The sequence below is a fragment of the Myxine glutinosa genome, chromosome 7 (genome assembly GCF_964187855.1).
Source record: "Myxine glutinosa chromosome 7, kmMyxGlut1.1, whole genome shotgun sequence".
NCBI lineage: Eukaryota > Metazoa > Chordata > Myxini > Myxiniformes > Myxinidae > Myxine > Myxine glutinosa.
Window position 1 is genome coordinate 157,728,610 of NC_136267.1, and position 12,565 is coordinate 157,741,174.

General features: G+C 47.2%; 1 protein-coding gene across 1 annotated transcript in view; it reads right to left on the reverse strand.

Moving 5' to 3' along the window:
- MYO3A (myosin IIIA) overlaps positions 1-12,565 on the reverse strand; it is a 256,573-nt gene that overhangs the window by 221,689 nt on the left and 22,319 nt on the right. Inside the window, exons 7-8 of the mRNA XM_078782456.1 lie at positions 12,266-12,331; positions 7,056-7,211 (exon numbers count right to left, since the gene is read on the reverse strand). Coding sequence (XP_078638582.1) covers positions 7,056-7,211; positions 12,266-12,331 — 222 coding nt within the window. The remainder of the gene's footprint in view (positions 1-7,055; positions 7,212-12,265; positions 12,332-12,565) is intronic.

Genomic DNA, 12,565 nt, shown 5'->3' on the forward strand with positions numbered 1-12,565 from the left:
TAACGGGGGTAGAAAACAGAATGGCCGCTCAAGAGAATCAAATGGAAGGGATGCAAAAAGGGTTAGAGGGGTTAGAAAACACCATGGAAGGCAAATTGAGGGACATGAGGGACCAAGCGGAAAGGGAAGTTAACCAAATGGGGCAGCAGATAGAGGGGGTCAGAATGGGGGTAGAAACCAAACTGGATGCTCACAGGGAGGAAATGGAGCAGATGAGGGTGGCATCTGGGCAGGAGATGCAAGTGATGGGAGAGGAGATCAGGAGAGGAGTGAGTGAGGAGGTCGGAGGAGTGCGCGAGGAGGTGAGGCACTGTAAGGAGCACATGGAGAAGGAGGTGAGAAAGGGGACTGTAAAGTTACAAGGGGGCATAGAGGACCTGACGCAGGAGGTGGAGCAGCTGACGGTGGGACAGACGGAGTTAGTGGAGCAGGTTCAAAGGAACACTGCGGTATTAGGAGGTTTAAAAGCGACACAGAGAGAACTAAAAGATGACTTGGTAGCGACGAAGAGGGAATGTCAGATGGTACGTGAGGGACTGACAACGAGGTTGGACGAGGTGATAGAGGTAATGGAGACGAAGGACCGGCAGGTGAGGACGCACATGGAAACGGTCAAGGTAGCCTTAGAGGACGAACTTGAGGAGACGTACCGGGGAATAAAAGAGGTGAAGCAGAAAATAGAAGAAGTGGAAGAAGGGGTGAGCGAAATTAAGAAGCGACGGAGAGGGGATAAGAAAGAGATAAAAGAGGAGATAAAAGAATTGGTCCAAAGTCTGTGTCTGGATCGTGATGATGTGCTCATTAACCGGATGAGGGATTCGCAGGTGATGGAGGAGAAGCGAAGAGGAAGAGGACCCGGTGTAAGTGGTGACCAATATGGTCGTGCGTATGATGCGCCAGGTGATTTAAGAAGCTTGGGGGTCGAGATAGACCCGGGTGTTCGTGAGAGGCCATTGGTGAAGTGTGCGACAGGTCTGGTGTGCGAAAAAGGAGGTGTGCGAGAAAGTCCGACTCTGGGGTGTGTGAGGAAAAAGTGTGTGCCAAGGAGTGAGGGTGCTGGCGAGAGTGAGTCGGTCGTAGCGCGTGTGCGAGGGAGCACATGGAAGCGTGCTGTGGTGAGTGTTACAGAGGGTGTGACGGGAGAGTGTGCGCGAGGAAGGTGTGTGACGGACAGGTGCATGGGGAAAGAGTGCGCTGTCAAAGGCAAGTAAGAATGCACACCTGTGGTGAGTGTTACAGAGGGTGTGACGGGAGAGTGTGCGCGAGGAAGGTGTGTGACGGACAGGTGCATGGGGAAAGAGTGCGCTGTCAAAGGCAAGGAAGAATGCACACCTGTGGTGAGTGTTACAGAGGGTGTGACGGGAGAGTGTGCGCGAGGAAGGTGTGTGACGGACAGGTGCATGGGGAAAGAGTGCGCTGTCAAAGGCAAGGAAGAATGCACACCTGTGGTGAGTGTTACAGAGGGTGTGACGGGAGAGTGTGCGCGAGGAAGGTGTGTGACGGACAGGTGCATGGGGAAAGAGTGCGCTGTCAAAGGCAAGGAAGAATGCGCACCTGTGGTGGGTGTTACAGAGGGTGTAACGGGAGAGTGTGCGCGAGAAAGGTGTGTGACGGACAGGTGCATGAGGAAAGAGTGCGCTGTCAAGAGTAAGGGTGAGTGCGCTGTCAAGAATGGAGGTGAGAGTAGTGAGAGTGACAAGGAGAGTGAGTTGGTTGTGACAGGTGAGCGAGGATGTACACCTGGGATGGAAGGATGCACACCTGAAATGGTAGAGCGTGAGTGGGAATGCACGCTGGAGTTGGTGGTGAGGCACGTGGTTGGGTGTCCGAATGAGAGCACACCTGTGATTGTCACAGAGGAGGTGACCGAGGAGGGGGTGCGAAGAGGTGTGTTGGTGAGGTGTGCTACCAACGAATGTGTGCCAAAGTGTTCGGTGGTCAGGTGTGTGACCAAGGCTGTGAGTGGAATGAGAGTACCGAGGTGTGTAAGGAAAGGTACGAGGAGCATGGAGACGGCTGGATGTGTGAGCAAGGAACGGGCTGCGGGGTGTAAGAATCCAGGTGAAGCATCGACGGTAACCAGGTTAGAGGTTAGGTCGACTTTTAGCCGAAGCGGGCCCTCGGTGCGTGCCGGGCCTCGCTTTGAACGGCCGCGTCCGTGCTCCACTAGGTGGAGCGGGCAGCTGGATAGGAAGGGTCGTCATGGCGACCACGTTTTGTTGAGACGTGCCGGCAGGTCGAGATCGGGACATTGGATGGCTCCACGCCGAGGTGGTGCGTGGGATCTCGGCCCGGGTAAGCCCCCGTCCCTGCCCCGAATGCCGGACGCATCCAGCCGCCGGCACAAAACAACCAGCATCCATTGCTTGGCTTTACGAAGCCGGGCTTTGGACAGGAATTGGCGCACCGAGAGGTATTAGTGAGTAGACTGGGTGATGAGGTTAGTGTTTTGGCCCCAAAATTAGAGAAAAACAAAATTTGATGATTGGCAAGGGATTGGCAGTAGTGATTGGCAGATGATGGGTAGTGATTGGCAAATTTTTGATTTGTGGAAATTTGATGTGCAAGATTGATAGAGGAGCGATAGGCCCGGTGGGTAAGGGTGGCATCCCTGCCACCCTTCCCATGTGGGGCAAATGCGCAATAGCTTATGGGGTTGATGGCAGTGGAAACTAGCCCGGGTGGGTTAGGATATGGTGTGTAGGGATCTAGCGAAGATGACATTAGGTGACGTTAAGTTTAGTTAGTGACTGATACCTGTAGTGGGGACGCAGGTAGATTAGTGTGGATGATAATGACGAGGGAGCGCAATAGTTTAAAGGGACGACTGGGAAGCGCAAGTTTCAGAAGGGAGTAGTTAGCTGAGATGATGCCGTGTGTGTGAGAACTGGACAGGTGTGATTGCACAGGTGTGCAACTGGACAGGTGTGTGGAGCAGTGTGTGAGTCGTGAGTGTTGTGGATCAGCGCGAATGCGCTTGGGGAGAGAAGGGTGCAGGTGGCACCAGGTGTGAGAGCACAGGTGTGCAGGTACAGGTGTGTGGAGAGAGTTGGAGTAAGTGGTACGGAGTGGTGTGCATGGTGCGAAGGTGTGAATGGGGGAAGAGTGGACCCCCATCACGGATATCCGGGGCGGGTAGTGTAAGTGTTAGGTAGAGGGTATAGGTAAATTGTGGTTGGATATTGGCATTTGTGGTGCGGTTGCAGAATGGTGTTGTGAATGGGTGCATTAGTGTTGTGGAAATGGCTGGGCGTGTAGCCTGTTAGTGTGTGTAGTTGGTTGGGCACTCCACCACTGTGAGGATGTCGGCCAGGTGAGGCCGCAGGTGGGCTCTGGGAGCCGGTAGTTGTGAGTGGGTGCCTGAGGATCCCGGGTGTGGATCGGGCAGCCCCGTGCCAGAGAGGGCACCGAGTGGGGAGAGTGCCAGAGGGCCTTCCCCAGGTAGTTAGGTTAGGGTAAGGAGCAGGTAAGCTCGGAGGCAACTGCAGTGGTGGAGGTGTGCAGGTGGGTAGACCCACTGGGAGAGGTACACGCCACAGCCCAGAAATTGTGCGAGGGCACCGGGAGATGAATCGGGGGAGTGAGACCCCAAATTGAAGAGCACCACAGTTTGGCCAATGGGAATTGGTTTTTAGAACCCATAGTGTAAGAGGGCCAATGGTTTGGCCGGAGAAAGACCCCGGGTAGTGTAAAGTTGTTAAAGTCACTTAGGAAATAGTTAGGATTGATGAACCTGTCGCACCATACGCAGCCACTTGCCTGTGGTGATGATGATGACTCCACACCTGTGTTTTCTTTGTTTTGTTGCAGGAAATGAGAATTGCTGTGTGGATTTGTGAGACGCATCACGACGTGGATGAGACATTGGGGTGATTCCATCTCTCCCTCCCTAGGAGGGACTGATGATGAATTGGTAATGGCAAATTTTGATGTGCAGTTGGAGATGGCAAATTTTGATGAGAGTTGGGAATAGCAAATTTGATTGGTTAGGAGGGAGAGAAGACGAATTTGGTATATGGGAGGAACGGGGAAGACAGTAGGGATGTTTGTTGATTTGTAAAGTAGATGTTTATGGGTAGTGTTGTGTTTTGTGGATACAGTAAGGGGTAAGGGAGGGGCCATGTAGGTTACCTGGTGGGGTGGGGGGGCGTACGGTAGGAACGTACCTGTCTCACCTGGTTCCCATGTGCCCCCAGTGTGCATTACCTTGCATTGCGTGCACTTTTGCGCCCTTACCACCTTACTCACTTGTCTGCTTCTTTTGTCTCCCACCTCCGAGGATCTGGTTTTGGGGCAGAGAGAGAGGAGAGAGAGGTGCTGGCTTCGCAGTTGTGGGCCTGCACTTTCGCTGCTTGCTGCTTGGATCGATACACCATATGGACCGCAATGTTTGTGGCCACCCACAATGGACCGCAGCTCTTTTGCGGCCAAGCACCACCCGTGGAAGGACCTATGGGTCAACGTGGCACCTATGCCAAACAGGTGAACCACTAACAGTTGGCCCCCTGACGGCCACAATAAAGAAATGGACGCGGTTGGCGCCTTTCTTTATTTTGTTTAAAAGAAGTAAGAAGGCCAAGTGCACCACACGAAGGCAAGACCAGCGGCAGAACATCGGCCGGCTGCGACACCACCGGTGATTTATAGACACTTTATTGGTGCACCGGATGGTGCTCACTGTGTGATGGGGTGGTGCTTGATGCTTGGAAGGGGTGCTCTGCACATTATTAAAGGCCGTAGGCCACAGAGCACTCGTGGGTTGGTGTATCGATGCTAGCATGCGTGCTCTCTCTATGCATAACATCTGCATGTGTTCCTCCAAAAACAGGTCCTGGATCGTAGTGTAAATATCAGCGTAGTCTTGTGTAAATAATGCTCCCTACCGGCTGTATGTTTAGTTTGAGGATTCTTTCCGGATTCGGTTATCCTGTGGGTGTGTTTCTGTGAGGAGAAGGGTGCAACGTCGCAGGGGGACATATTTACTCATTTGTGAATATCTGTAAAACTGTCGCACTCAGGGTAGAGTTAATAGTAGAGGGAACTACATTGCGTGCCACACTAAAGTAGGTAAAAATTTATCGGGTCGGGACGCCCCGAGGGTAGAGAAGGGTGCAATGTTGCGAATATGGAATTTGGCCTCCATATCCGCTTGTAAATATTCCCCTATTTTCCCCAATACTCCCCAACTATCCCCAATCCCCCATTCCCTAGTCCCATTGTCTGTAAACAACAATCAGTAGAGCCGACCTTCCCCTTTTTCCCCCATTAAATGTCGTGCCCAGGTCCACCGCATCACACGTAGACAACTTTCGGACATCTTGCTAGTTATTCTTAGTCTATGTCAGTTAAGGCCTCGTTTCCATTAATTATGACTCTTCGTTGCACCAGAATGTGATTATATGGCACCAGTAGTGAGTTTAGGACCTTTCCCGTACCTCCTCCCATCTTCTTCCCCGTCTACAACAACAGAGGGGCGCTGCGCGGGGGGGAGTGTGCGTCCTCCCACCGGCTCGGTTCGCCGCCATCGACAATGCGCTCCAGACGATGCGCTCCAGACCATGCGCTCCACGGGGTTACCACGAAGGGGCTCCTTGTCAGCTCCTCGTCAGGGGCGGAGCCGGTAACCCCCCCCGCACGCACCCAATGAGAAGCAACGTGCCGATTCCACGAGGCGGAGCTGACGAGCTGAGGGCGTGTCACTCCCCGCCGGATATACGCGGCCACGTAGCGGACGTGACGTCAGATGCGCCTGAACTACGGAGAGCAGAGGAAGCCACCGCCACCCCCAGCGCGACGATACCTCCCCGCATCTTTGGACCGGACCGAACCGGGTCGATTCTGCCCTGAGCCCAGGTGCACCTGGAGCCATCGATACCCGCTTTCCTGCTATCAATCCCCGTGTGAGTCAGCCTTGTCCCGTTTGCCTGTCGTCTGTTGGGGTTAATATAAGGTTGTGTCTAAGTGCCCACCTTTCTGTGCTGTACCTCTCGTCCCTGTAATCTGACCTTTCGCACGAATATAATCTCCTCCGGAGGTCTTGAGAACCGTATCCCTGGTGTCGTCATTTTAATCCCAGCCGTGTGTCTGTTCCTTCATTGACCTAGCATCGCGCGACTAGTCAACGTTCGGGTATAATATCGAGTATAATCTTGTGCAGACGTGGTCATACCAAAACCGCTCGGTAAATAACATCTAAGCCACGTCTGTAACAATATATATACCAGCAGACGTACCCGGCGTTGCCGGGGGAGGGCGGAGGAGGAGGAGCTAGGGGGGTAGGGGGGGAGGGGGGAGTGGGGGGATGGGGGAGGAGGCGGGAGAAGGGGAGCGGGTGGAAGGGGGGTCGGGGGAAGGGGGGTAGGGCGGGAAGAAGGGGGGGAAGGGGGGAAGGTGCAATCGTGCAATCAGATGCAAAGGTGCAATCAGATAAAAAGAACTTTTAATTAAGATCATGGTTCAGGTGTACAATATTTCAGCCACGGGAGGCACAATTGGTCGAGTGCAACCAAGAAAATCAAAATATTTCAGCTGCGTGGCCTCTTCAGACTACAGTTTTACGAGGGCCGGCGTGACTGATCATGCATACTAACATTCTCACCGGTAGTCCCGCCCTGCCTTACAGTAAGTACATATGATGTCCCAATGCCCAGCCCGCAAAACTCGCTCAGCCTGCAACCTGCTGATGTCGGAAAATATGGAACCCGTTGCAGATTAAAAGGCCACATAAACCAAACATGACGGCAACCAAAGGCCATCCAATGACGAAATAAATATGCTTTTGTGTGACCTATCTCAGGAACATGCAGCTCATGTGCACGTACACATTAAAATGTCCTGCTGGAGAAATGGAGATGACAGGCCTACAATTGTGCATGAGGATGAGATTGGTTATCTTTGATTGTTTCATGGGATTTGCACTCGGCTAAGATGCATTGGCATACCCATGAGCTTCACTTAATGATGTCTAGAGGTGGGTGGAATTACCCTAATTTTGTTATACTGTATAATATTTAACAAAGCGGATCGGTGTACAGTTTCATGCTGTCAAATGGTACCTTATTCTCGGGATGCTCCCCATGTGCTGGTGGAGGTCCACTAGCTCTGCCAGCTGATGAGCCAACTGATGCTCTTGTCCATTCACTCGAGCCACCATCTGGTCCTTTAACAGGTCATATGCACGAGGACGGCACTCATAGTCTTTCACTAAGCACCTAATGGATGCAAAGAGAATGAAACAGCATTTGAGAAGGTGCAGAGGTTTCTGGCAAACCTCAATTCCCATTTTACGACAGGCCCAGATGGCGTCAGTGCATTTGCTGAGGTCTGGTGAATTGGGAAAGACAAATGCCCAAACAAATACATGTACGAGGCACATAAAAATGTTGATATGCATTTTGCACAAATGTTCATCTCAATAGACAAAAACAAAATAAAACTAGAACGGAACTCAGTGGAGAGCATACCTCCACCAGGTGAACAGTTTACGTTTTGTATCTGAGAGGAGACCAGAAAATCACAATAGAGAATCACATTTAATCAAAATCATCCATCCACAACATTTTGACATATCCTGCTTTGTATCGTTTTTGGCCCCATCTCCCAATGGTGAAGAATCACTTAAAATTTTCTACCAGCCGGATCCGGATCTGGATCTTTACCAAAATTGAATCGATTCTTCCTTATCACACACACCCAACCTCTCCACCAAGTTTCATCCAAATACGTCCATAACTTTTCGAGATATCCTGCTATGTATCGTTTTTGCCCCAATCTCCCAATAGTGAAGCATCACTTAAAAATTAAATAATTCTCATATCCGAATCAATATTCAGATCTTCACCAAAATCGAATCTTTTAGTCCTTGTCAGACACCCAACCTGTCCACAAAGTTTCCTCCATATCCGTCCACAACGTTTTGAGATATCCTGCTTTCTATCGTTTTTGCCCCAATCTCCCAATAATGAAGAATCACTTAAAAATTAAATAATTCTCATATCCGAATCAATATTCAGATCTTCACCAAAATCGAATCTATTAGTCCTTATCAGACACCCAACCTGTCCACAAAGTTTGCTTCATATCCGTCCACAACTTTAAAGATATCCTGCTATGTATCGTTTTTGGCCCCATCTCCCAATGGTGAAGAATCACTTGAAAATTAACTAATTCTCATATCCGATTCAATATTCAGATCTTCACCAAAATCGAATCTATTAGTCCTTGTCAGACACCCAACCTGTCCACAAAGTTTCCTCCATATCCGTCCACAACTTTTTGAGATATCCTGCTTTCTATCGTTTTTGCCCCAATCTCCCAATAATGAAGAATCACTTAAAAATTAAATAATTCTCATATCCGAAACAATATTCAGATCTTCACCAAAATCGAATTTATTAGTCCTTATCAGACACCCAACCTGTCCACAAAGTTTGCTTCATATCCGTCCACAACTTTTAAAGATATCCTGCTATGTATCGTTTTTGGCCCCATCTCACAATGGTGAAGAATCACTTGAAAATTAACTAATTCTCATATCCGATTAAATATTCAGATCTTCACCAAAATCGAATCTATTAGTCCTTGTCAGACACCCAACCTGTCCACAAAGTTTCCTCCATATCCGTCCACAACTTTTTGAGATATCCTGCTTTCTATCGTTTTTGCCCCAATCTCCCAATAATGAAGAATCACTTAAAAATTAAATAATTCTCATATCCGAATCAATATTCAGATCTTCACCAAAATCGAATCTATTAGTCCTTGTCAGACACCCAACCTGTGCACAAAGTTTGCTCCATATCCGTCCACAACTTTTAAAGATATCCTGCTATGTATCGTTTTTGGCCCTATCTCCCAATGGTGAAGAATCACTTGAAAATTAAATAATTCTCATATCCGAATCAATATTCAGATCTTCACCAAAATCGAATCTATTAGTCCTTGTGAGACACCCAACCTGTCCACAAAGTTTCCTCCATATCCGTCCACAACTTTTTGAGATATCGTGCTATGTATCGTTTTTGCCCCAATCTCCCAATAATGAAGAATCACTTAAAAATTAAATAATTCTCATATCCGAATCAATATTCAGATCTTCACCAAAATCGAATCTATTAGTCCTTGTGAGACACCCAACCTGTCCACAAAGTTTCCTCCATATCCGTCCACAACGTTTTGAGATATCGTGCTTTCTATCGTTTTTGCCCCCAATCTCCCAATAATGAAGAATCACTTAAAAATTAAATAATTCTCATATCCGAATCAATATTCAGATCTTCACCAAAATCGAATCTATTAGTCCTTGTCAGACACCCAACCTGTCCACAAAGTTTCCTCCATATCCGTCCACAACTTTTAAAGATATCCTGCTATGTATCGTTTTTGGCCCCATCTCCCAATGGTGAAGAATCACTTGAAAATTAAATAATTCTCATATCCGATTCAATATTCAGATCTTCACCAAAATCGAATCTTTTAGTCCTTGTCAGACACCCAACCTGTCCACAAAGTTTCGTCCAAATCCGTCCACAACTTTTCGAGATATCGTGCTATGTATCGTTTTTGGCCCGATCTCCCAATGGTGAAGAATCACTTTAAAAATTATAGTAGCCGGATCCGAATCCGGATCTTCATCAAAATCTAATCATTTCGTCCTTGTCACATACGCTACATCTCTGCAAAATTTCGTCCGAATCTGTCCACAACTTTTTGACATATTTTGTTCACAAACAAACGGACAGACAAACAGGGGTGAAAACATAACCTCCATCCACCTTTGGTACCGGAGGTCATTATTATCATTATTTTATCATTGAGAATACAAATATATGTTGAAGCAACGATGGAACCAATGATTAGTGAAAACAACAGAACAAATGATTTGAGACTGTTGCACATTGCCATTGGGTATACCAACAGTTCGCATAGGGTATGTCCAATGAGAGGCATACATAATCAGGTGGTGAAGGCCAGACTTTCATTGCACGCAGGACATGAAAAGTAGAGGGTGGTGAGGATTTGAGTTGAGCAGCTAATTGCAGGATGGGGATAAATAGATTCTGATAATAAAATGGTAATTTGTTGACCAGTGCACCAAAAATCGAATATCACATTGATTAATTATAATAATAACATCCACCTCTATGACATGTACGCAGATTCTGCAGGAGACATGATATCAAGGTGACATGTACAGGATTGCTGATCAGTTCAGGTGATAATAATTGTAACATTACAGTATATGTTGCATGTCCAGGTGTCTGATTGGGTTTCTTTTCTCCATCCTCTTTCTTTGCATACGCATAATTAATAAACCTCACAATTGTGACTCCATAGTTTATTTGACAGTTTAAAATATCTTATTTACCTTTTTGGAGGATAATATATAAAGCCAGTTGCTGATTTATGTCGTGGATGCATTCCTAAAAACTGTGACTTTATGTAAAACGATGTTATTCGGATGTGATATTCTCATGTACATGGTGTTGTAATGGAGAATACATTCCCAGGGGAAAAAATTGGGCCACCATGGCTTAACTTAAACACATATTAAAGACAAAAATTAAACAAATCAATGTACAACACTGTTGAAATAATATATTACACAAATAGACAATTAAATAGTGCGGGTTAAGGGTGGAGGGAGTACAGGAAGGTACTCGTACTAGTACTCCCTCACACCTGGTATCCAAATGGCGGTTCGAGTGGTCGAACGGAAGTATACTGTACTTACTGACTGACTGACGGACTGACGGACGGACAGACGGAGGGACGGCGTGCAAACCTATAGTCCCCTCCGGTGTACACCGGCAGGGGACTAATAACAACACCTGCAAAAGGGTGGATGAGCCCCCGTAGGGAGCCAACGGCCATCCAGTAAGGAGATGGTGTCTCCTGAAAAACACCCATCAGGTTTGGACCGTGTCTCAAGTCATACCAAAGACTTTGAAAATGGTGCGTGCTGCTTCCTTGCTTGAAAAGGATAGAGCACAGACAATCCCCATTGGATGGCATCCGCTTGAGGAAATGCCCCGCTGAGTACGGTGAGAAAAGCAGCACCATTGTTATGACGTCACTGGTACCGTATCGTGGGAAGTGACGATAGCAAGGCACTTCTCCCAAGCTCAGTGGCTATGTAAAGTGTTTGTCTCATCAGTATGTGTGTGTGTATGTGTGTGTGTGTGTGTGTGTGTGTGTGTGTGTGTGTGTGTGTGTGTGTGTGTGTGTGTGTTTGTCAGCTCTATTACGAACCTTAGCCCAAGTATGAAAAAATATATGCATATGAAGACAAAATCATGTCTCTCACCTGTAATTGGAGGGAGCAACCAATGAGCTCACACCTAATCAATTATCCCCAGGTGGCTAAGATCTTTATAATTAACCACCCTGCTCTTCTCGCCAAATAAAGCTACATAAATCAACCAAGAAAAGCCACACAAGGTAACTCTTTGCTGTTTCAAACCCTACATGGGTTCCTCTATAGCTGCAGACATTCACAATTTGTACAAACATGAGAAACTCAATGCTACACGCCTCCCATCAACCCCGACCAGTTTCATAGCTTATTGGCGAGTTCATCAGCGACAGTGTATACAGAAACAGGTACCAATGAGGCTTACAAACATGTACTTCATGCAATGTCAGTAGCAGTCATTAGATGAATATCAAGACCTAATCACGTCTCTCACCTGTAATTGAAGAAAATAACCAATCAACTCTCACTAATCAGTTTTCCCCAGGTGGCTAGAATCTTTACAATTAACCCCCCTTTTGCTGTTTCTCTAGCCAAAGAAAGCAACATAACGCAGCTCAGAAAAGCTACGCAAGGTAATCCCCTTGCTGTTTCAATCCCTACCTGGGTTCCTCTACAGCTGCAGACATCCCTCCTTTTACTCATATTTCCTCCAAACGCCGTCTGTTTTTATTTTCTCCCCAAGTCACCTCCATACTCCCCGTGTCTCTACTATCCGTTTTCTTTTCTCTATTTTAATCCATGATTTTATTCCCCACTCAATCCACTCACTCTCCTCCCCCATAGTGTACATATAAAGTATATGGTCCCTTTCCTGTACTGCTGGGATCCCTTGTGCACAAAACTCCGTTTTGAATTCCAATAATTAAACTCTTTAACCAATGGGACTATTTATTGTGCTTAACAATGCATAGAAACAACAGGCAAGTTTGATGCAACCTTAGCATGAGAGGCTGGCCATTTGTCTTTCAACAAAACAGAGCTTCCAAATCTCATATATAAATTGTTACCCACCGGGAAATGAATTCATTGTATTCATGCGACCAAAGCTCGGGCTGCCGCAAACTCGGCGGAGGGTTCCTGGAGTGAGAAAATGCAATTGATGACTCTATATACCTTGCTCTATATTGTTAAACACAATGAGCACTCATAGTTTGTCCAATATGTGATGAGTGTGATTGTATAAGCAACTACAAGAAAATCTAAACACAGGAAAACTCAATATCCCCATCCAGTCTGCAATGCATCCTATACAAACACGAAAAGCACAACACACACTTAACAAGTCATGTAACACCCAACCGTACATCTGAT